Below are 25,384 nucleotides of genomic sequence, written 5' to 3'. Positions count from 1 at the left end.
TTTTATTTTTTTTTTTTTTTTTTTTTTTTTTTTTTTTTTTTTTTTTTTTTTTTTTTTTTGATGTGTGGTGGTTTTCTTTTAATTGTTGCTAAAGCAGCTAAATCTGAGGAGGTATGCCATATTACAAATCACTTTTTAATATAAATCTTTAAAAAATAAACATATAAATTACCAAGACCCTTGTGTTTTAGTGGCATTAATTGTTTGGAAAACCCAAATTTAAATCCTTCCCCCACCCGAATTTATTATAAGCCCAAAAAAAGAGCCATATAAATTCATCACATAAAAAATTAATAATTGTAAATGAATGCATGTACCTTATTAAACACATATTGAATAAAAAAGAATACTAAAAATAATTAAACCAATGATTAAATTTTTTGCTAAGGTGCGAAGATAAATGAGAAGTATTTTAATTTCATTTTCAAGGAATGTGCTACATGAAAAAACTATACGCTATTATTCATTGGAATAAAACATGTGGGAAAAAATTATTTGTCAGAAATTTAGGATAACATATACTAGACACCTTTTATTTTGAAAATATATTAGTAAACTTGTTGGTTTATATATATGGTATTTACATGTTCACAAGCCATTTATGGTGTATAATTCCATAATGTAAATAATTTTGCAAAGTGGTTGCTAAAACTTTTATGAAAATTTAAATACTAAGGAAATAAAGTATTTATTGTTGAATATGAATAAATGATAAAAAAAAATTAAATTAAATAATTCATTGAAATCTTCGCTTTGATGAAATGTTAAAAGAATCACTTCATTAAAACTTTTTCCAAGGTTGAAGGTTAAATGAATGTTACAAATTTTCAAAGTGTGATACATGGCACTAATTAAAGAATAAGGTGGAAGGCAAAATGAAAAAAATGCATCACATAGCAAAATTTCATGTTCTCACATGTGAGGCTCTTACTTTTATATGTAGTAGTGGATGTCCCACATGATGAGCAAATACATTATAAGTTCAATTGAAAATATTTTATAAAATTTATCTATATTGTTCATGTACAATTCTTATTAGGTAGTATTATGTTAGAAACCCACTAATTCCTAAGTATGACAGATAGGAATTGTAGGAGAATGTATGAGAATTGTAAAAAAATTAAATTAATTTGAGGTAGTCATCTTCCATAGTGAAATTAATATTAAGAGAGACAGGAGATACACTAAATACGGAATTGGTTTACTCTTCAATATATATCAAATGATGGTTACAAGCACTTTATATAGAACTCAAGCTCTCTTCTTATTGGCCACACATAAGTCAATCATATTGACATAGTAATTAAGTAGGTACTCTTACCAATTAATACATGTTATTAATGTCACATGTGCCAAGAGCAGTAACTAACTACCAATTGAAAGGATGTAACCATATGAATTGTTAGGATAGTAAGATATTATAACAAATATGAGATTCCTAACATATCATTTTTGAGAAATGTGAATTATTATTATTATTAATATATTTAGTATACAAACATATTGTTTGAATAAACTCATCCTTTTAGCACCAAGCCTTATTTTCTTCTTTATGGGATGAGATTTCTTTTGTATATTTGCCTTACCCATTAGCAATTATTGTGTAACGACCCCACCCCAATTATGAAAAAACCCAAAGATCCATTGAAAAACCCTCTAAAATTCACAACCAAAAAAACCCAGGAAAATGCTTAAAAAACCCACTGAAATTGAGCTCACAAACCCAAATAACACAAACATAATGAATAAAATACAGAGAGATTACAATAAAACAACACAAAATGCATGAAGAAGATTGAGGATTCCTCCCCACCCACCTCGTACACAGTACCCACAACAAAATCAATGAAATAAAAAGGTCATATATCTACTTTTTCAAGTGGGTATAATCCTGAAAATAAAGAAAAAAAGGAAATAAAAGAAAGAAATTGAAATTAGGGTTTTATTGTTTTGATCCTTACCTTTAAGATATCAAAACGATTTTTATTTTGAAGAAACCTTTACCTGAGAATGCAAGAAGAAACAATCTGAGAAAAGCGGAGAACACGAGAGAGAAAGAAAGATGCAAAGAACGTAAGAGAAAAATTGACAGAAGAACCATCTGAATTATTTTTGGTTTATATACATTGACTTGTTTTACCAGTAACCGTTATCTACTAAAATTAAATGAACAGTCAAGATCATAAAAACACTAAATTAATGATTGGGATTTGTGTGGTTAAGAAGAGAAAACTGTAGACATGAAAAACTATCTGGGGTCTAAAGCCAGAGTCAACCATCTCAATTTCCATGTTGTTCTCTGACGGTCCGACCAACATCAATCAGCTCCTCTAGCGAGATCAAGGGAAGAACTTTTAACCAATGTCGATAGCCTCATCATCTTCATCTGTGGCTTCAATCCCCTTTCACTAGCTTTATAATATGATATGATAATATAGTTGAAGAAAAATGAAACCGAGGATGTGTATTCTTCAAAGAAAAACAGATGTTTGTGCAAACTATAAAAGCATATCAAATTGTTATAAACCAGATCCAACCCTAAAATTAAATGATAGACAAATCAATTAAGGATACGCCGATACTGCTTGTGTCCAGTATTTTTTTACACTGCACATGATACAATGTAAACATGTGTCCAAATGCTTTTTTTGTTTTCACTAGACAATACGATGTGGGCATGTGTCCAAATTGTGTTGTATCCGGTGCAAAAAGGCATTGAACAGAAGTTTCACTCATCTTATATGGATAGAACAAGTCCATGATCTCTACAATAAGATTCCTAAACTCAAGTTGGGCCTGCATCTAATACACCTATGGAAACTTGCTTTGTTTGGTAACCTAGTTAACATTGATTTAGCAGAAATTGGATTATTCGTCACAGTCTGTATTGTATCCCAGAAAACATTGTTTTGGTAGTAATCGTTGGATTCATCACAGTAACTTGGGACTACAGTATAAAGTAGTAGTATTTTTTTTGGGTGTAGAATGGAATTGTGTGTGAAGGTGTGTATTGCTTAACTTACAAAATCCTGATGTGGTGGAATATCATAGGAGGGTGTAAATAGATGTACTTATAAATCACACACATAAAAAGCTCATGAATTTCAGCACATATGAAATTATGAATGGTACTAATAATAAGAATTAAGAACAAACATGTGCTAAGATCATATTGTGATTTCGGAATGCATGCGCCTACCCTAGCTACGTTGTGCATCTTTGGTGCTATTGAAGGAGAAAGAATTAACTGCATGTACGTTGCTGTAGGTTGTGTTCCCCAACTTGGACAGCTTGAAATTGTCCCTACCAGACATGGAAGAGAAACAACGCAAACATCATTGGGCAAGGTTCTCTTGCAAGTCAACAAACATACAAGCAGCCAAGAGGTTTCAAAATTTGTCGTTTTTGGAAGTACAGGGATCTGGTAGTTTAAAATATCTACTGTCGTCCTCTACAGCGAGATATATGATGAATGTCAGACATCTTCACATAATTGAATGCAAGGTTATGGAAGAGATTCTACACATAGACGAAGAAGAAATACTTTCAGATGCGTTGTTTCCTCGGCTAGAATGCTTGTTCTTCGAAAATCTTCCAGTTCTTAAAAGATTATGTACTGACAGTAATGTGGAATTTCCATTATTGAAGAAATTTAGCATAAACAATTGCCCTAAATTGAAGACATTTGCATTCAGACATGCCAGTTCAAACATGGAGGTTCGTAAAGGACTCGTGGAAATAAATTCAGAGGACAATCGTCATACAACTTCGCAATCACACATCAATGAAAGCGTAGATATTTTTTAAACTTCCCCCTTCTCTTATATTTTAAATGCTAATATTAAATATCTTTTAGCATATTTAACTTGTGCATATGTTTATGAGGATTTGAGTTTGTCAGAGTTGAAAAAGAATTTATTATTGCTGCAGATTGTGTTCACCAACTTGGAAAGTTTGGAACAGTCCTTAATAGACTTGGAAGAGAAACAGCAAAGCCAACATTGGGCAAGGTCCTTTTGCAAAATAACAAACATGCAAACATCCATAAGGTTTCAAAATTTGTCGAGTTTGAGCGTGTGGGGCTCTGATAGTTTCAAATATCTACTGTCATCCTCCATAGCAAGATCTATGGTGCAGGTCAAGTATCTTTACATAGTGAATTGCAAGGCTATGGAAGAGATACTATTCATAGAAGATTTAGGAGATGAAGAAGAAGAAGAAATAATTCCTAAGAATTTGTTCCCTCGACTGGAAGTCCTGGAACTAAATGGTCTACCAATTGTGAAAAGATTCTGCGTCGGAGGTAATATTGAATTTAAATCCATGAGGTTACTGCTCATAGAACATTGCCCTAAATTGAAGACATTCATATCCAAACCTTCCAATTCAGACACAGTGATGACTGTCTGCAAAGAAATCAAGGAAATGAATACAGAGGAAATCCCACGTACTGTTGCTATACAACCTCTCTTCAGTGAAGAGGTAGATATTTTTCAATTTTCCTCCTGATTTAGTTTCTTGTGCTTATTAATCAATGTACGTAAGAGTTGACCACTTAACCAACCATTGCACTCACTCACGAATATTCTAACACTTTATCTTCCATTATGTGAGTTATTATTATTAGGTGTTTCATTAACACATGAGATGAACCCTGCAGGTTGCATTCCCTAGTTTGGAATATTTGGAAATATCCTACGTGGATGACTTGGAAATCATATGGGACAACCAAATCCCCCCATATTCCTTTTGCAAGCTTCAGACAATGAAAGTTGAATTCTGTGAAAATCTTATGAACATCTTTCAATCTGATATGCTGACAAGATTTGGGAGCCTAGAGAATCTCACCATAACTGATTGTGGTTCACTACAAGAAGTATTTCAACTGCAGGAGCAAGATGCTAAAGAAACGCATGATGTAACTGTCATTCCGTTGAAAGAATTGTGTTTGGATCGCGTACCCAAATTGAAATATGTATGGAATAAGGACCCCCAAGGAATTTTTAATTTTCCAAATCTCAACCTTGATAGTACGGGTTCAAGAAGTTACTGGTCAGACTCAGTGCCTAGTGACTAGATGTCTCACGTAATTGGAGAATCTTCAGATAGTTGTTTTAGGGGTGGAATAAATTTTTTTCTTTGTTGCTGTAGTCCTGCTCTAGTAAATGTAGGTTATAGTAGCTGCTGTATTTGTGGTAGACTGGTATTTGTTGCTGTTGGCTTGCCTTTTTAGGAGTCTTGTTTGTTTGTTGTTTGTACATTGTTGCTGGGTTTCTAGCTTGTTTTCAATCAAGTTTCTTGATTATTAAAAAAAAAAAATGAAAAAAAAAAAAAAAAAAATGGAAAAAGAGGAAAAGCAAAAAAAAAAAAAAGAAAAAAAAGAAAAGAAAAAAGGTTGCAGCGGAAGAAGCAAAAGCTATAGCTAGATTTGTGCTACCTCGAGAAAATCCTGAATCTTATACTAAGACTAATGCGGAAAGATATATGGACTCATGGATGTGAAAATTTTGAGATATTTGCTTCTGAACTTCTAAGCTTTCAAGAAACTCTAAAAGAAAGCAAAGTTGATATCTTCATTCAACAAATTTTCTTGGTGTAAGAGGTAAGAGCCTTAACTAATCTTTTTAAATGTTTCAGTTACAGTGATAGAAGAGATGTTTTCTTTATAAAGTTATAAGAAAAGTTTTTCTTCTTGATGTGATAAAAAATTTGTTGAATTCTTGTGTTCATGCATGTAGTAAGAGCTTTGATGATTAATTCATTTGTAGTTTTCACTGAGTAATTAGTTTCAACTATTTGTGCATAAACCGCTTATGAATTTTAGTTTTAAACTTTTTGTTTTGTTTTGAAATTTTTTTGCTTTAAAGAAATCTTTTTTTTTTCTTTCACTTTCTGTTTGTGTTTGACTTCTCGGATTTACTTTTTATTTTGTTTGTTGTTCAGATTATCATTTATTTACTCTTATCTAAAAAAAAATTGTAAATATCGTTTTCTTAGAGCTGTTTGAACTCACAAATAAATGATTGAAAAAAGAAACCAAAAGAAAAGAAGAAGAAATGTTGCTTAGTTTTAATTTTTTTATTAATATAATTTTGTTTATGAACTTTGTGGTGTGTTGAAGGGCTTTTGATTGGAGGAAATGTTTTGCATAGATCTTTTTTGTGTAAAAGGTGTTTGAGAAAAAGCCGAGCCCAAAGTAGAAGAAGAAAAAGAAGAAGCATGCTTCTTGTCCTTGATGTGTTTTAATTTTAGGTATTCTCTTCTCTGTCCCATCTCTCATTCATCACTGTATCTTAAAATCTATTTATCTATACAAAAGCTAATGTAATACTCAACAAGAAGTGCAAGTAACCTGAACCAATCAATGACAATCAATCTCATGAGTCTCCCAATTCTGGCACTCCTTCCTCAATCAATCCCTTTGATCTTCTCAATGACCAAGATGACCCTTATGACCAGGTTCCCCTTCCTCATTCTTCTTCTTATTTTTATTTTTATTTTATTTTATTAGTTTTATTTTTTATTTTTTTTGCAATTGAAAATATTTTGAGCTTGTACGATTGTATGTTGACCTGTAATTAGAGATTTGGTTCATTCAAATTCAATCCTTGACACTGGGTGGACAATGGGATTGTTTTTCTATTTTTTGCATTAGGGTTTAGGATGCATTTAACGAGGTGTAATTGAGAGAGGGGAAAAGGATAAATTATATTATTTGTCGTATTTTTAAAACATGTGACTGTTTAAAAAAAATTCATGATTTTTTTTAGGTTGGACTGAGGTTCAATCATGATCAAACCATGACAAAATAAAAATTTTAATTCAATTTTATATAATAAATAGAATATTATGTGACATAAAGACTCAACAAATCATGAATTGTAATTCAACTTTCCATGCATATGGGGGGCTGATAACAATGCTTTTTGTTTCTAAAATTTAGGGTAAGAGTCCTACTCAAATGTTTGGAGACAAGTGCATTACTCTCCAAATTGTAATAGCTTTTTAGTTTAGGGAATGAATGTTTAAGGAGTACCTATTGGAAAGAGGAACAGGTCTTCTGCTTTGAAATTTGTAATTTCAATGTATCAATTTTATTTTTTTTCTTTGTGATTTGGTTGTATCCAATTTATTTGTTGGTAGTTTCTTAATTCAAATGAGAAATGAACTCTGAGAATATGATATTTTTCAAAATTTTGAACTTTAGGAAATTTTATAAGACACTGTTAGATACTTGTCCTAAGATTGGTTGAAATTGTTTTTTTTTTTTTTTTTTTTTTTTTAATTCTTTAAAACATTCCAAAATTTTTGTTATCCAAATTCTATACAGTTATCGTAAATCCCTATCCATCCATACTAACATATATCATCTTTCTTTTGTTCAAATCTCAAATTTTTATACTTATCACAATTCTTATCTCAATCAATAAATTCAAATGTCCTATTAGGTTTCAACTTTTTTCGATTCTTTATCTCATTTTTAAACATTATTTTATGTTACTTTACCTCCTTCTTAATATATATATATATATACATACGGTTATTTATATATCACTTTTAAATATTATAACACTAAACCAAAAAAATAAAAAAAAATAAAAAAGAATATTATTGTCGTGCAAAACGCGTGCGATGAGTCCAATGTGTGTGTGTGTATTACGGTACATTGAAATAGATCGATACCTAAATATTCCATTCTAATAGACAAACTAAAACGAGTTTGAAATAGTATTTATAACATTGTTCTATACCGGCCTATTCACCGGTATGGTAAATTCCAACTGTACTCGACGGTACGATTCTTAAAACAAAATATACACAATTTCTTTCAATGTATTTGAATCTTAATATATTTAATATTACCATCGATCAATTCCTGTTTTCTAATTGTGCTCACTTGTGGATATTCAGAACTAGGCATGACTGGATGGGCTGGTGAAGCAATTAACTCAAGTGTGAAAGTCAAGCTCTAAAGCGTGATCGGTGTGGTACGACGGTCATATAGATAATATTCCTGCACTTCCATAATTCACTGTTCGTTCTTCATGGTCATTTTGCCATTTATACCATACCGTACTCCAATCTCTGTATCTTGCTTCTCATAGTCATTTTTATAGAAAGAGAGATATGTGCTTCTAGTCTCCTTTTCCAACTGCCTTCATTTGACCGCTTTACTTCGGTCTTTCAATATCTTAAGGGCAGAGTGTATTTTCTTGTTTCCCTTTACGATTTATTCTCATTGTAGGGTATAATTGTCTTTTTCTTGGTCTTGAGTTTTTGTTTGTGTCTACTTCCACAAACACTTAAAATTTTTTTTTTTTTTTTAAAAGAGTCAAATATATATTGAAATAAGAATGGAGGAGATTGTTATTTCCATTGCAGCAAAAATTGCTGAGTATACGGTTGAACCAGTTGGACAGTGTCTAGGTTATTTGTTTTACTACAGTAGCAACATTCAGAATATGAAGAAACAGGTAGACAAGTTGCAGGGTGCTAGAGATAGGGTGCAACATTCCATTGATGCTGCTATAAGAGATGCTGAAGAAATTGAAGCTGATGTTAAAATGTGGTTAGAAAATGTAGATATGATTATGGGAAAGGTCAAAGAAGTTCTTGAGGATGAAGAAAATGCAAAAATGAGGAGTTTCAATGGGGCATGCCTGAACCTGAAGCTACGACATCAGCAAAGCAAGAAAGCAAAACAGATGGTGCAAGATATTGATGAAGTCCTGAAAAGTGGCAGCTTTGACAAAGTTTCTTTCCGTCCTCCACCACAGGCTACAATGACTACATATAAGGATTACATGACCATTAAGTCAAGAATGTCAATTGTGGAGCAACTTATGGATGCATTAGGAGATGCAAATATCAATGTGATTGGGGTGTGGGGAATGCCTGGTGTGGGAAAGACTACATTTGTGAGAGAAGTTGCTAAGCAAGTCAAGGAAAAAAAATTATTCTATGAGGTGGCCATAGCAGAAGTGACACAGAGTCTAGACTTGAAACGAATTCAACAAGAACTTGCAGAGGTGCTAGGTCTAAAGTTTGATCCGGAGGAGACTGTACGAGGAAGGGCAATCCGGCTTCGAACGAGGCTATCAAAGCACAAGGTACTTGTTATTTTAGATGATATATGGGACAAACTTGATTTAGAGGAGGTTGGAATTCCTAGCGAGGGTTGCAAAGTAGTGGTAACATCCAGGAATCAAGATACATTATCTTGTGAGATGGGCACCCAAAAGGATTTTGAACTTAATGTTTTATCCAACGAAGAAGCATGGAGTTTATTTGAGATGATAGCGGGTGAATCTGTTAAAGACCCTAACTTGCGGTCCACAGCTACTGAGGTAGCTAAAGAGTGTGCAGGTCTACCCATTGCACTTGTAACAGTTTCTAAGGCATTAAAGAAAAAGGGATTATGTGAGTGGAAGGATGCTCTTCAGCTACTAAGAAGACCGGCTCCTGAAGATCGCACGAAAATGCAGTCAACTATATATTCTTCTATTGAGCTGAGTTTTAATCATCTTGAAAGTCAGGAGCAGCAAATCTTTTTGCTATGTTCTCAAATGGGTTACAGCATTGTATATCTTGACTTGTTGAAATATTCTTATGGTCTGTGTTTATTTCATGGCATTAATACATTGGAAGAAGCGAGAAACAGACTATATAGACTAGTTCGTACACTGAAAGACTCTTGTCTATTGTTGGATTGCCCTTGTTGTGAGCATTTCCATATGCATGATGTTGTCCGTTATGTTGCTATTTTAATTGCATCTGAACGTCATAATATGTTTAGGATTGGAAACGGTGGCAAGGTAAAAGAATGGCCAGATGTGGATGCACTCAAAAGATGCACCACATTTTCTATTTCTGATGAAGATGTTCATGAACTTCCTGATGAAATGGAATGTCCAGAATTGAAATTTTTTCATGTGAAAGGTGGAAATCATTCTTTGCAGATCGCAGATACTTTCTTTAAGGGGATGGGTAAACTCAAGGTTTTAGATTTGACGAAAATGAAACTTCCATCACTTCCTACCTCACTTCATCTCCTTAGAAATCTGCAGACGCTGTGTTTGGATTACTGTCAGTTAGGAGACATAGCTGTAATTGGAGAGCTCAAGAATTTAGAAATTCTTAGCCTTTTAGGATCCGAGTTGTCCCACTTGCCAAGAGAAATAGGGTTATTGACTAGTATTCGATTGTTGGATTTGAGCCATTGTTCTAAACTTGAAGTGATTCCACCTAATGTCCTATCACGTTTGGTGCAATTAGAAGCGTTGTACATGGGAGACAGTTTTGTTAAATGGGGGAATGGAGGCCTCAATATTGATAGAACTAATGCAAGCCTTACAGAGCTAAAACATTTGTCACATTTGATCACTTTAGAGATTCACATTCGAGATGCCAGCATTCTGCCAAAAGATCCATTTTTTGAAAAGTTAGAAAGATACAGAATATTTGTAGGAGATGTATGGGACTGGTCTGATAAGTGTGAAACCTCAAGAGAATTAAGACTCAAGCTGAGTACAACCTTACAATTTGAGGGTGGGATCAAAATGTTGTTGAACGGTATTGAACATCTTTGTTTAGATGAATTAGAGGGTGTTAAGAGTATTCTATATGAACTCGATAGGGAAGGCTTTCAACAACTGAGGCATCTCCATGTCCAAAATAATGCCAAGATTAAGCATATCATCAACTCAAGGGTATTGGCTGCTACTGAAATTGTATTTCCCGTTTTGGAGAAATTTTCTGTCAAAAACATGATTAACCTGGAAGAAATATGTCATGGCAAGCTTCCCCCAACAACTTTTTGTAACTTAAGAATTGTGAAAGTGGAAAATTGTGATCCACTGAAATTTGTCTTCACTTCATCCATAGCTAAGGGCCTTTCACAACTCGAAGAATTGGAGATAAGAGAATGCAGCACTATGGGTGCAGTAGTCATAAAAGAAGAGGGCGACATAGAAGACGGAGATATGATTTTGTTCCCTCAACTACGTCGGTTGGCACTACAGCGTCTTCCAAAGCTTATGAGCTTCTTAAACACACAAAGTTCATTCATAACTGATGCTGGAGAAATCATTCATGAGGGAAGGCTTGATTTTCACATGCCAGTTCTACATGAACAGGTACGTTTAAGTTTAATCCTTCAAATAATGATCTTACACTTACCGCACGCACACACGCTGCATCACTTGTAGATGAGTCTAGCATTGTTTCAATGATGAATATTTAAGTTAGATATCAATTGAGGAGTATGTTTTTTTCTTTTTTGATTTGTCAATTAAGGAATATATGAATTCATAGAAAACAACCAAAATTAATTTCAACATAAGGCTATACAAGTTTGCTATATGTATCTGTCTTTCCAATTATAGCAGTACCATTAGATGTCCTGCGCGGTTGCGAGTATTTCAAAAGTTCATATGAAAATATTTTGTAAAAAATAATCTTTGTAGTTCATGTATAATACTTATTAAATGATATTATATTTGAGAATTAGTTAAATTACATGTCATTAAAAAGAGAAGAAATATGAATTATTACTATTGATATAATTCCATATATGAACATTTTGTTTGAATGGATTAAAAAATATTTAATTATTTTGACTAACTTAAAACCACATACTTATTTTCTATATTTTTTATTACGTGTATTATTAAACTTGCTTTTTGTCTTGGTGGTTTTCTTTTAATTGTTGCTAAAGCAGCTAAATCTGAGGAGGTATGCCATATTACAAATCACTTTTTAATATAAATCTTAAAAAAATAAACATATAAATTACCAAGACCCTTGTGTTTTAGTGGCATTGTTTGGAAAACCCAAAGTTAAATCCTTCCCCCACCCGAATTTATTATAAGCCCAAAAAAAGAGCCATATAAATTCATCACATATAAAAAATTAATAATTATAAATAAATGCATGTACCTTATTATACACATATTTAAAAAAGAATACAAAAAATAATTAAACCAATGATTAAAATTTTTACTAAGGTGCAAAGATAAATGAGAAGTATTTTAATTTCATTTTCAAGGAATGCGCTACATGAAAAAACTATAGGCTATTCTTCATTGGAATAAAACATGTGGAACAAAATTATTAGTTAGAAATTTAGGATAACATATAGTAGACAACTTTTATTTTGAAAATTTATTACTCAACTTGTTGGTTTATATATATGGTATTTACATGTTCACATGCCATTTATGGTGTATAATTCCATAATGTAAATAATTTTGCAAAGTGGTTGCCAAAAATTTTATGAAAATTTAAATACTAAGGAATTTATATTTATTGTTGAATATGAATAAATGATAAATAATTAAATAATACATTGAAATCTTCGCTTGATGAAATGTTAAAAGAATCACTTCATTAAAACTTTTTCCAAGGTTGAAGGTTAAATGAATGTTACACATTTTCAAAGTGTGATACATGGCACTAATTAAAGAATAAGGTGGAAGGCAAAATGAAAAAAAATGCATCACATAGCAAAATCTTATGTTCTCACATGTGAGGCTCTTACTTTTGTACGTAGTAGTGGATGTCCCACATGATGAGCAAATACATTATAAGATCAATTGAAAGTGTTTTATAAAAATTATCTTTATTGTTCATGTACAATACTTATTAGGTAGTATTATGTTATAAACCCACTAATTCCTAAGTATGATGGACAGGAATTGTAGGAGAATGTATGAGAATCGTAAAAAAATTAAATTAATTCGAGATAGTCACTTTCCATAAAAAAATTAATATTAAGAAAGATAGGAAATACACTAAGTACGGATTTGGTTTCCTTTTCAATATATATCAAATGATGGTTACAAGCACTTTATATAGAACTCAAGCTCTCTTCTTATTGGCCACACATAAGTCAATCATATTGACATAGTAATTAAGCTTGTGCTTTTACCAATTAATCCATGTTATTAATGTCACATGTGCCAAGAGTAGTAACTAACTACCAATTGAAAGGATGTAACTATAAGAATTGTTAGGATAGTAAGATATTATAACAAATATGAGATTCATGACATATCATTTTTGAGAAATGTGAATTATTATTATTGATATATTTAGCATACGAGCATATTGTTTGAATAAACTCATCCTTTTAGCACCAAACCTTATTTTCTTCTTTATGGGATGGGATTTCTTTTGCATATTTGGCTTACCCTTTAGCAATTATGGTGTAACGACCCACCCCAACTATGAAAAACCCAAAGACGCACTAAAAAGCCCTCTAAAATTCACAGCCAAAAAAACCCAAGAAAACACCTAAAGAACCCACTGAAATTGAACTCACAAACCCAAACAACACAAAAATAATGAATAAAATAGAGAGAGATTACGATAGACCAACACAAAATTCATGAAGAAGATTGAGGATTCCTCCCCACCCACCCCGTACACAATACCCACAACAAAAACAATGAAATAAAAAGGTCATATATCTACTTTTTCAAGTGGGTAATCCTGAAAATAAAGAAAAAAAAAAAAAGGAACTAAAAGAAAGAAATTGAAATTAGGGTTTTATTGTTTTGATCCTTACCTTTAAGATATCAAAACGATTTTTATCTTTGAAGAAACCTTCACCTGAGAATGCAAGAAGAAACAATCTGAGAGAAGCGGAGAACACGAGAGAGAAAGAAAGATACAAAGAATGTAAGAGAAAAATTGAGAGAAGAACCATCTAAATTAGTTTTGGTTTATATACGCTAACTTGTTTTACCAGTAACCGTTATTCACTAAAATTAAATAAATAGTCAAGATCATAAAAACACTAAATTAATGATTAGGATTTGTGTGGTTAAGAAGAGAAGATTGTAGACATGAAAAACTATTTGGGGTCTACCACCAATCCTTTAAAAAGAAAAAAAAAAAAAAAATCTACTAAATTGAGTTGAAGTGTTATAGAATAATTTGTTAGAAATATATTATTTTGAGAAAGAGTTTCAACATATGGCATTCTCTTCTGATGATAACTCTTTATCATCAGACTAAGACACCAATAGATTTTTGGTGTAGGCGGAATTGAACCCCAGATCTCTTATTCAACCATCAAAGATTTTACTAGTTGAGCTAATAGGAACCTCCCACTTAGAAAAATATTATGAAGTGAATACCAAATTGACTCCTAATGTGTCCACTTGAACATGATATTGAAGTGGTGAAAATCATTAAGCCTCACATAGGAAATGATAGATAATATATATGAGTTTATATGCTCATGGATTGGACATTGGGTTGGGCTTTAGGCACGTGTGGATTGGCCCTTTTATCCAAATAATAATAATATTTTATTTTATTTTACTTTTTGAGTTAGTAAATCTGTATACAAAAGTTATTCTTGAAACAGTGTGTCGTTCAGTAGCGTATATATTCATAGTCACTCATTCATGAAAAAACAATTTTTGAGAAACTCTCTCAGAGAGAATATTTTGTGCATTAACATTTGAGTCAAAGAGAGAGAAAGAGACATAGATTAATTTGCAAAGCACAGACCTTGTGTGCTTCTTCTCGGTGTTATAGATCATTTTATCCTAGAAGGCACACTTTTGTGAGTCTCAAAGCAACACAAATTGTATGAAGGATGGAATCTGCTTTAAGGAAATTGTGTCAAATACAAGACTTGATTTGTATAATTCATCGTTCATGCATTTGATCTATGAGTTTTTAATTATTTTGCAAATTTCTTCTTATATATACAGTATCTATTTATTGATTTTGCATATCACATCTATTTGTGTTATTGCTTATAATTAGATTGTACGTTGTTTCTTTTTTGCTTAATCACAAAAGTAAATTGTTAAAATATATCCAACATAATTAACCCCAATTCTACAACTACACCCAGTATTATTTGTTAAGGTGACCACATATACCTCTAAATTCTCAGACTCTTTTACAACAAACTTTGTTCTCACAAATGCCCCGTCTGTGACTTTAAGAACCTTCTTGAAGATTCTCACTGCATCAACTTCATGTAATTTGCGTGTGCAACAACTTCAACTTGATCGCTGATCTTGTTATCTTCTTCAGTTAAAGGTAGAGAGATCTCAAATGCAAAACCATAGGCATGCAAAACACAGGTCTTAAGAAACTCTATTTGGTCGTTTAGCAAGTAGAGCACAAAATAGGAGAAATCATTGGACGACTTAATGAGCCTTAATTGAATTTTAGACCCGCAATTCTTGATTGATCGACAAGTGTTGAGTAAGTTTTATAGACTAATCTCTATCAATCAACATGTGTCGACAACGTGTTGAGAATTCAGATTCTTCAATCTTCTTAAGTTGTTTTGGGCATAAGTCTTGGAGTTCAAATACACGGACAAAATGGGCTTTTGCCATTTTTGGGCAAAAATAACAGCTTTTTTCCCCCATTTCTCAAATTAATTAGGAAAATACCTCTCTTTTGAAACTTGATTTGTGATAAATCGAGTTAGGCCCTATAGCGGTGTTTTTAAGGAGCCTGTAGTGATGTTTTTAGAACCTATAGTGACGTTTTATAACTCGATCTATATGAAATCAAGTTATAGGAAAAAAAAAAAAAAACAATTGCCTATAACTTGATTTCATGGAGATCGAGTTATAAAACGCCACTATAGGTCCTTCAAACGTCACTATAGGTCCTTAAAAACGCTGCTATAGGTCTCCAGAAATTTTTTTTTTAATAACTCGATTTATCATAAATCGAGTTTTAAAAGAGGGGCATTTCCCTAATTAGTTTGAGAAAGAGGGCAAAATGCTGGATTGTTTTTTTAAAAAGGGCAAAAGCCAATTTTTTCCTCAAATACACTTCAAAACATATTCTAAACTTCACTTTTGTTCACAATTGCCAACCTATAAATTATTGACCTAACAACTATTTTGTTATTTGGTTGTGTTTTCCTTACTAAGATAAGGAATAACTATTATTAAAAAAAAAAAAAAAGTTTTTTTTTTTTCTTCTTCATCAAAAGGTTACCAATCTTCTAGAACCATAAGATTTTTTTTTATTATTTATTTATTTTAAATAATGGTTTCAATGATTAGTTTTGTTTTAATGACTTTTTTCCCCTTTTAAAAGGTGGTTGTATTAATTTTTAGGAAACATTATTTATTATTATCATTATTATAATAATTAATTAATTAATTAATTAGTAACAATTTTTTACGACATTATGATATTCAAGCAAGTGGATTTTGAATAAAAGGCTTTAATGTGAATTAGACTTTTAAGGTCACAATTTGGCTTCCAAGCCCAAAGGATGGATGAACTTAGATCCAAAGAGCCCAATACAATGAATTTGTGGAGAGTTGGTTGGAAAACTGGGCTTTAATGAGTCAGACAACAAGTGTAGATCCAGATGACAAGAAAATGAAGTTAGACTGATTTAATCTAAAGAAAATCGTCCTCGGCACAATCCAAGGAGATCAGTTCTTATATATTTCTTCTCAAGTTTGATTACAAATTTAACTCTTGATTGCTACAGTGTTTTTCTATCAATTTCTCAATCTTTTCTCTTAGGGCCTCCCTCCTATTTTATACTATCTCCCTCTTCTCATCCCTACCCTCCACGTGAACATTAGATTGCTTGTATTGATTCTTGTCCCATCAGCATCCTCCTGAAATCTTTGGGGGTAGCTGTAAGGTTGAAAAACACTGTTCAGATATCACTTCCTCATTAATGCGACCAGAGAATTAGCTACAGAGCATTCAATGCGATGGTAGCAGCTTTCTCTTAGATATATCCCAGCTCCCATTTGTCCTGTACGTTCACAATGCATATTCTTATCAATAGAACTTCCTGAAACGTCACCTTGAATGACAGGACACTTTCTGACCTCTACTTCGTTAGCTGAGGAGATACTCCTCCTCAGCATACTTCCCCTAATTTTCATAGTCATAACTTACTTGTGAAGTTTAAAGTCTTACATTTTCCTTACTATTGATCTGTCCTCGGACCACTGAGCCTCCTCGGATAAGCTCAAGGCCCAACATATATTTTTGGGCCCCTTATCCCTACAAGACTTTATAGAAGACATTATCAATTTCTTTCTTTCTTTATTTTTTGTATTATTTTAATATTTATGGAGATAAATTTCTTAAAAAGAAATTAATTCTAAGTACAAAAATTTGCAATTTATACAATGTGAAAATGATGCTAAGTAAGACACAAAAAATTGTAAAATATAATTTTATAAAATCAGATTATATTACAAAATTGGCTAAAATATGATTTCGTTCCACCAACCTATCAAGTTGTATAAAAGTAATGAATAAGCCAAGAGTTTTGTACCTCAAATGGTTGGAACATCTTGGTGTTTCCTTGATCTAAAGTTCAAATCTCAATATCTCATTTTTTTAACTAATGAGTTTTATTCATGTGTTGTCACTGGAAATTTTCAATTAAGGAAAAAAAATTCCTCTCCATGTGCATCGCCAGCTAAGGTCGAAAATCTCTGTATTTAACAAACCCAGAGTCAACCATCTCAACTTCCATGTTGTTCTCCGACCAACATCAATCAGCTCCTCCAGCGGGATCAAGGGAAGAACTTTTAACCAATGTCAACAGCCTCATCATCTTCATCTGTGGCTTCGGTTCCCTTTAAATTCGTTTTGAGCCTTTTGACACTAAATCTAATATGATATGATAATATAGTTGTAGAAAAATGAAACCGAGGATGTGTATTCTTCAAAGAAAAACAAATTTTTATGCAAACGTATAAAAGCATATCAAATTGTTATAGACCAGATCCAGCCCTAAAATCAAATAATAGACAAATCAATTAGAAATACATTGATACTGCTTGTGTCCAGTGCTTTTTTACACTGCACATGATACAACGTGAACACGTCTCCGAATGCTTTTTTTACTAGACAATACAATGTGGACACGTGTCCTAATCCTGTTGTGTCTGGTGCAAAAAGGCATTGAATAGAAGCTTCACTTATCCTATAAGGATAGGACAAGTCCACAATAAGATTTCCAAACTGACGTTGGGCCTGCATCTAATACACCTATGGAAACTTGCTCTGTTTGGTAATCTAGTTAACATTGATTTAGCAGAAATTGGATTATTTGTCACAGTCTGTATTGTATCCCAGAAAACATTGTTTTGGTAGTAATCGGAGGATTTATCACAGTAACCTGGGACTATAGTATAAAGCAGCTTTTTTGTGTGTGAAGGTGTGTATTGCTTAACTTACAAAATCCCGATGTGGTGGAATATCATTGGAGGGTGTAAACATATGTATTTATAAATCACACACAAAAAGCTGATGAATGTCAGTAAATATGAAATTATGAATGGTACTAATAATAAGAATTAAGAACAAACATGTGCTAAGATGGTGTTGTGATTTCGGAATGCACGCGCCTAACCTAGCTACCTTGTGCATCTTTGGTGCTATTGAAGGAGAAAGAATTAACTGCATGTATGTTGCTGTAGGTTGTGTTCCCCAACTTGGACAGCTTGGAACTGTCCCTACCAGACATGGAAGAGATACAACGCAGCCATCATTGGGCAAGGTCCTCTTGCAAGTCAACAAACATACAAGCAGCCAAGAGGTTTCAAAATTTGTCGTTGTTGGAAGTGCAGGGCTCTGGTAGTTTAAAATATCTACTGTCATCCTCTACAGCGAGATTTATGATGAATGTCAAGCATCTTCACATAATTGAATGCAAGGTTATGGAAGAGATTCTACACATAGACGAAGAAGAAATACTTTCAGAAGCGTTGTTTCCTCGGCTAGAATGCTTGGTCTTAAAAGATCTTCCAATTCTTAAAAGATTCTGTATTGACAGTAATGTGGAATTTCCATTATTGAAGAATTTTATCATAAACAATTGCCCTAAATTGAAGACATTTGCATTCAGACATGCCAGTTCAAACATGGAGGTTCATAAAGGACTTGTGGAAATAAATTCAGAGGACAATCGTTATACAACTTCGCAATCACACATCAATGAAAGCGTAGATATTTTTTAAACTTCCCCCTTCTCTTATTTTTGAGTTTTTTTTAATGCTAAAATTAAAAATCTTTTAGCCTATTTAACTTGTACATATGTTTGTGAGGATCTGAGTTTGTAAGAGTTGAGAAAGAATTTATTATTGCTGCAGATTGTGCTTGCCAACTTGGAAAGTTTGGAACAGCCCTTAATAGACTTGGAAGAGAAACAGCAAAGCCAACATTGGGCAAGGTCCTTTTGCAAAATAACGAACATGCAAACATCCATAAGGTTTCAAAATTTGTTGTATTTGGGCGTGTGGGGCTCTGATAGTTTCAAATATCTACTGTCATCCTCCATAGCAAGAGCTATGGTGCAGGTCAAGTATCTTCACATAGTGAATTGCAAGGCTATGGAAGAGATACTATTCATAGAAGATTTAGGAGACGAAGAAGAAGAAGAGGAAGAAATAATTCCCAAGATGTTGTTCCCTCGACTAGAAGTCCTGATACTACGTGATCTTCCAATTCTGAAAAGATTCTGCATCGGAAGTAATATTGAATTTCCCTCCATGAAACGGCTGCGGATAGAACATTGCCCTAAATTGAAGACATTCATATCCAAACCTTCCAATTCAGACACGATGATGACTGTCTACAAAGAAATCAAGGAAATCAATACAGAGGAAATCCCTCGCACTGCTGCTATACAACCTCTCTTCAGTGAAGAGGTAGGTCTTTTTCAATTTACTCCTGATTTAATTTCTTGTCCCTATTACCCAATGTAAGAGCCACTTAACCGATCATACCACTGACTCATGAATATTCTTAACACTTTATCTATTCCATTATGTGAGCTATTATCATTAGGTATTTCCTTAACACATCGTATGAACCCTGCAGGTTGCATTCCCTAATTTGGAAGATTTGAAAATATCCTATGTGGATGACTTGAAAATCATATGGCACAACCAATTCTCCCCATATTCCTCTTGCAAGCTTAAGACAATGGAAGTTGAATTCTGTGAAAATCTTATGAACATCTTTCAATCTGATATGCTGACAAGATTTCAGAGCCTAGAGACTCTCACCATAACTGATTGTGGTTCACTACAAGAAGTATTTCAACTGCAGGAGAAAAATGCTAAAGAAACGCATGATGTAACTGTCATTCCGTTGAAAGAATTGCGTTTGGATCGCGTACCCAAATTGAAATCTGTATGGAATAAGGACCCCCAAGGAATTTTTAATTTTCCAAATCTCAACCTTGATAGCACGGGTTTAAGAAGTTACTGGTCAGACTCAGTGCCTAGTGACTAGATGTCTCATGTAATTGGAGACATCTAGGGGTGGAATAAATTTTTTCTTTGTTGTTGTAGTCCTGCTCTAGTATATGCAGGTTATAGTAGCTGCTGTATTTGTGGTAGACTGGTATTTGTTGCTGTTGGCTTGCCTTTTTAGGAGTCTTGTTTGTTTGTTGTTTGTACATTGTTGCTGGGTTTTCAGCTTGTTTTCAATCCATTTTCTTGATTAAAAAAAAAAAAAAACAAAAAGAGAGAGAGAGAGAGAAAAAAAAAAAAATTTGTTGCAGCGGAAGGAGCAAAAGCTATAGCTAGATTTGTGCTACCTCCAGAAAATCCTGAATCTTATACTAGGACTAATGTGGAAAGATATATGGACTCATGGACGTGAAAATTTTGAGATATTTGCTTCTGAACGTCTAAGCTTTCAAGAAACTCTAAAAGAGAGCAAAGTTGATATATATATATCTTCATTCAACAAATTTTCTTGGCGTAAGAGCTAGGTAAGAGCCTTAACTAATCTTTTTAAATGTTTGAGTTACAGTGATAGAAGAGATCTTGCTTCTTTATGAAGTTATAAGAAAAGTTTTTCTTCTTGATGTGATAAAAAATTTGTTGAATCCTTGTGTTCATGCATGTAGTAAGAGCTTTGGATGATTAATTCATTTGTAGTTTTCACTGAGTAATTAGTTTCAACTATTTGTTCATAAACCACTTATGAATTTTAGTTTTAAACTTTTTGTTTTGTTTTGAAATTTTTTTGCTTTAAAGAAATCTTTTTTTTTTTCTTTCACTTTCTGTTTGTGTTTGACTTCTCGGATTTACTTTTTATTTTGTTTGTTGTTCAGATTATCATTTATTTACTCTTATCTAAAAAAATTTGTAAATATCGTTTTCTTAGAGCTGTTTGAACTCACAAATAAATGATTGAAAAAAGAAACCAAAAGAAAAGAAGAAGAAATGTTGCTTAGTTTTAATTTTTTTTTAATTATAATTTTGTTTATGAACTTTGTGATGTGTTGAAGGGCTTTTGATTGGAGGAAATGTTTTGCATAGATCTTTTTTGTGTAAAAGGTGTTTGAGAAAAAGCCGAGCCCAAAGTAGAAGAAGAAAAAGAAGAAGCATGCTTCTTGTCCTTGATGTGTTTTAATTTTAGGTATTCTCTTCTCTGTCCCATCTCTCATTCATCACTGTATCTTAAAATCTATTTATCTATACAAAAGCTAATGTAATACTCAACAGGAAGTGTAGGTAACCTGAACCAATCAATGACAATCAATCTCATGAGTCTCCCAATTCTGGCACTCCTTCCTCAATCAGTCCCTTTGATCTTCTCAACGACCAAGATGACCCTTATGACCAGGTTTCCCTTCCTCATTCTTCTTCTTATTTTTATTTTTATTTTATTTTATTCTTTTTATTTTTTTATTTTTTTTGCAATTGAAAATATTTTGAGCTTGTATGATTGTATGTTGACCTGTAATTAGAGATTTGGTTCATTCAAATTCAATCCCTGACACTGGGTGGACAATGGGATTGTTTTTCTATTTTTTGCATTAGGGTTTAGGATGCATTTAACGAGGTGTAATTGAGAGAGGGGAAAAGGATAAATTATATTATTTGTCATATTTTTAAAACATGTGACTGTTTAAAAAAAAATTATGATTTTTTTTAGGTTGGACTGAGGTTCAATCATGATCAAACCATGACAAAATAAAAATTTTAATTCAATTATATATAATAAATAGAATATTATGTGACATAAAGACTCAACAAATCATGAATTGTAATTCAAATTTCCATGCATATGGGGGGCTGATAACAATGCTTTTTGTTTCTAAAATTTAGGATAAGAGTCCTACTCAAATGTTTGGAGACAAGTGCATTACTCTCCAAATTGTAAAAGCTTTTTAGTTTAGGGAATGAATGTTTATAAGGAGTACCTATTGGAAAGAGGAACAGGTCTTCTACTTTGAAATTTGTAATTTCAGTGTATCAATTTTATTTTTTTTCTCTGTGATTTGGTTGTATCCAATTTATTTGTTGGTAGTTTCTTAATTCAAATGAGAAATGAACTCTGAGAATATGTTATTTTTCAAAATTTTGAATTTTAGGAAATTTTATAAGACACTGTTAGATACTTGTCCTAAGATTGGTTGAAATTGTTTTTTTTTTTTTTTTCTTCATATGAATAGTTATTTAGCCAAGACATACTGAACCTATGTATAGGGATGTTAGTAGTACAAATTTGAGTTCTTTCCAACATTTTGACTATGTGAATATTCCAATAAATCTCTCCCTTCCCATGGGGGCCTTCAACCAAGTCACTTGTAGTACTTCAATTAGTCTTCCCTTTAAATGGAAGACATTTTCTAATTAATATACCACTTATTGGGGAGTGAATACCTTAGGCTTAGAAAGACTCAAATTCAGAAGTAAATATAACATATAGAGAAATTACTTTACCCAAAAGTTTAAACCTATGAGTTTGAATTCAATTATGTCTTGTGTTAACCACTTACTCTTTTCATTGAAATTCAATGCGGGACCTTCACTATTTAACTAACCTTACTACTCACACAAGAATATTTCAACATGTTGAAATTATATGATTATGGTTTTCCTACTTGATTTTGTAGAAAAAAGTTTTCCATTCATGCTTACAATGTTGTGGGTTATTCTAGTTTGTTGAAGGTAGCATTTGTAATCTGAAGTTGTTTGTACAAGTTGCCTTACAAGAAGATGCATTTGTCATGTCAAAGAATTATAATTACTCTATAACACAACAATGTGCGCACGGCGCGTTGGCGCGTGCGTTTTAAGGAAATTTTCTTTTGAATTTCTCTGTGACATGCGCATCTATAAATTTTATGATTCTTTCCCCTATTTCCTTGAAGGTGTAAGTCAATTCAAAGACAAATGGAGAGAATACAAGAAACCAAGAAAACTGAAAAGAAAATAATATCCTTGTTTTCTGTCGAAGAGGTGAATGTGGGGCCGTGGCTGCTAGAAATCAGATAAAAATTATGTGGAAGGATGATGACTACATTGAACCCTGTTGAACTTTTACCAGTAAGTTCAATTCGTTGATGTCATTGATGATTGAATCATGGTTATGATATCATTAGTTTCAGCTATAATTGAGTTATGTTTGTAAATGAGTTGTATTGTTTACAAGAGGTGGCAGACTAAATTCAGTTCTTTATATATTATCAATATTGATTCTTTAGTTTGTCAATGTGATCATACTGTTTTGTGTAAAGAACAATGCCTAGAGTAGTGTTCTTGCTGCATATTCTCAGTCTACTGGGAAGAGGATTTTGTGATCTGGGAAAACGGCTGAGGATATCCCAATTTTTAGACATTTATATTGGTAAAATAGCTACGATCACATTTCACTATGGCAGGATGGGTGAATATTGTGCAAATTATAATCACAAGTGGGATAATTATCTCACAGTGCTAAAACTATTTCATAAGGAATGTTGCATACAACTGAATGACAACAAGAACCCTAAAGAAAGATCTACATAGCAGAAAAATCCATTCAATGCAGTGAGCCTTTATATTCAACGCATAGGGTATAGGGACATATTTTCTATTTTGTAAGATAAAAGCTTCTAATACAACCCTATAAACCTTAACTATATGCAGTGACGTATCATCTGAGTTGCAGTCATCACAAGATGGAAAGGACAAAGGCAGAAAGGTGGTGTTTGGTTCACAATAATAAGGCAAACATTATGGAAATGTGAAATTATATGATGTTTGGTTCGTTTATTTGTACACAATTTTATAGTAATGTAGATTACTAAAAGATTCACATTACGATTAATTATTGTAATGCGATTACCTTATTAGATGGTGGAAATCCTATATTCCATACACATGAGAATGACTAAAATGGACATATATTTCCCGAACTCTTAATTTTACGAGTGAAAAATAGCAATCATGACACCCTTCTTGTCTGTATTGGTTCTTTGTAGTGGGTTTCCTAAGGACTTGTTTTAGTTGTTACCCCTATAGAGCAATGTGTTCACTTCAGCTGTTAGCAAATCCTAACCAAATTGAGCATGGAATCACTCAGGCTAGGCTTGCTAGAAATTAACTCAAAACTCAAGCTCGGGCTTCATTTGGTCGATGTATAAGCCTTGATGAGCTTGTACTTGTCAAATAAAGAAGCCTAGAGAAGCTTAATAGTTAAAGTCAGCCAATATATTAAGCATTAGGTTGTGCTAATTTAGAATGTCTATGTAGTAATTTCCATTGAACTTACAAATAGTGTCACTATTCACTTACTACTAAAAAGGGCAGAGATTGGATTTTAGATTATGTCAGGCGGGTAGGTTGGACTGGGATTATGGGAAAATCTCTACAAATTCTTCTCTTCCCCCCATCCACTTCTTGTTTTTACTTTCTCGCCTTCCCCCCATCTCTCACGGACATCATAGAAAAAACGAAGTGGAAAAAAAAAAAGTTCCCAATCAAGCTGAATCAAAAACTTGCTCTTGTCTTGGTTAATCCTATATGAATGAACTAAGAATTATCTGGCTAACTCAAGTTGCAGTCTCTAATCCATAGAAAATATGCAATGTGGAAAAGTATGGTGAATGTGTGAGGTTTTCTTTGAAAAAAATTTAAGAACGAAAAATTATTCTTCAGAGTTTCATTATGTTTATGATGGCATTTTGTACTACACGCAGTTCAGTTTCCCCTTTCCTGTACAACTTCATATATGGACATAAGATAAATTCCCTGATGGGACTTTATTGCTCACAAGGAGTTTTAAACAGATCATGAATTGATTAATTTCTTCCCAACCCTAGAGCATAAGTTTCATCATTTTAATCAAGATGGGAAAAAAAAAAAAAAAAAGTAAATGGTTATACGAGGTGGGACTAATTTTATCTGTAAATCCGCAAGCATAGAATAGGCAAGAAACAGAAATTTTTTTAGAACATTCTTAACTATATCCCTATTTAGGAGTGAGGTAAATAAATTTAAAAAAAAAAAAAAAGCTTAGAATTTCCTTTTTTTAATTATCAGTTTAATCAGTAAAGGGAAATTTCATTTACTAATGTTTTGCACATAGAAAACGCCATAATGCAACAAATAAATTAGACACATTG

General features: G+C 32.6%; 1 protein-coding gene across 5 annotated transcripts; it reads left to right on the top strand.

Annotated features, from left to right (window-relative positions):
• Positions 1-7,856: 7,856 nt before the first annotated feature.
• LOC112034360 (probable disease resistance protein At4g27220) lies at positions 7,857-23,484 on the top strand. Of its 5 annotated transcripts, XM_065775900.1 has the most exons (8): positions 7,868-7,988; positions 8,383-11,135; positions 18,453-18,977; positions 19,125-19,682; positions 19,855-20,755; positions 21,278-21,408; positions 21,495-21,615; positions 23,150-23,484. In XM_065775900.1, the coding sequence occupies exons 2-5, from the start codon at positions 8,463-8,465 to the stop codon at positions 20,269-20,271; spliced, it is 4,173 nt and encodes a 1,390-aa protein (XP_065631972.1). In that variant the 5' UTR covers positions 7,868-7,988; positions 8,383-8,462; the 3' UTR covers positions 20,272-20,755; positions 21,278-21,408; positions 21,495-21,615; positions 23,150-23,484. The 5 variants fall into 5 exon arrangements, with proteins under 5 accessions (XP_065631969.1, XP_065631971.1, XP_065631970.1 ...); XM_065775897.1 differs by having other exon boundaries at positions 7,857-11,135; positions 21,309-21,408; XM_065775899.1 differs by having other exon boundaries at positions 7,857-11,135; positions 21,504-21,615.
• Positions 23,485-25,384: the final 1,900 nt, after the last annotated feature.

Source organism: Quercus suber, unplaced genomic scaffold (assembly GCF_002906115.3).
Source record: "Quercus suber isolate HL8 unplaced genomic scaffold, Cork oak 2.0 scaffold_121, whole genome shotgun sequence".
NCBI classification, from domain to species: domain Eukaryota; kingdom Viridiplantae; phylum Streptophyta; class Magnoliopsida; order Fagales; family Fagaceae; genus Quercus; species Quercus suber.
Note: the sequence above shows the minus strand (reverse complement) of the source record. Positions and strands in the feature narration are given on the sequence as shown.

Coding starts and splice junctions, on each gene's coding strand:
- LOC112034360 (XM_065775897.1), top strand. CDS start 8,355: ATGGAGGAGATTGTTATTTCCATTGCAGCAAAAATTGCTGAGTATACG. Junction 18,978..19,124: donor AATCACACATCAATGAAAGC/GTAGATATTTTT, acceptor TTATTGCTGCAG/ATTGTGCTTGCCAACTTGGA. Junction 19,683..19,854: donor AACCTCTCTTCAGTGAAGAG/GTAGGTCTTTTT, acceptor TGAACCCTGCAG/GTTGCATTCCCTAATTTGGA.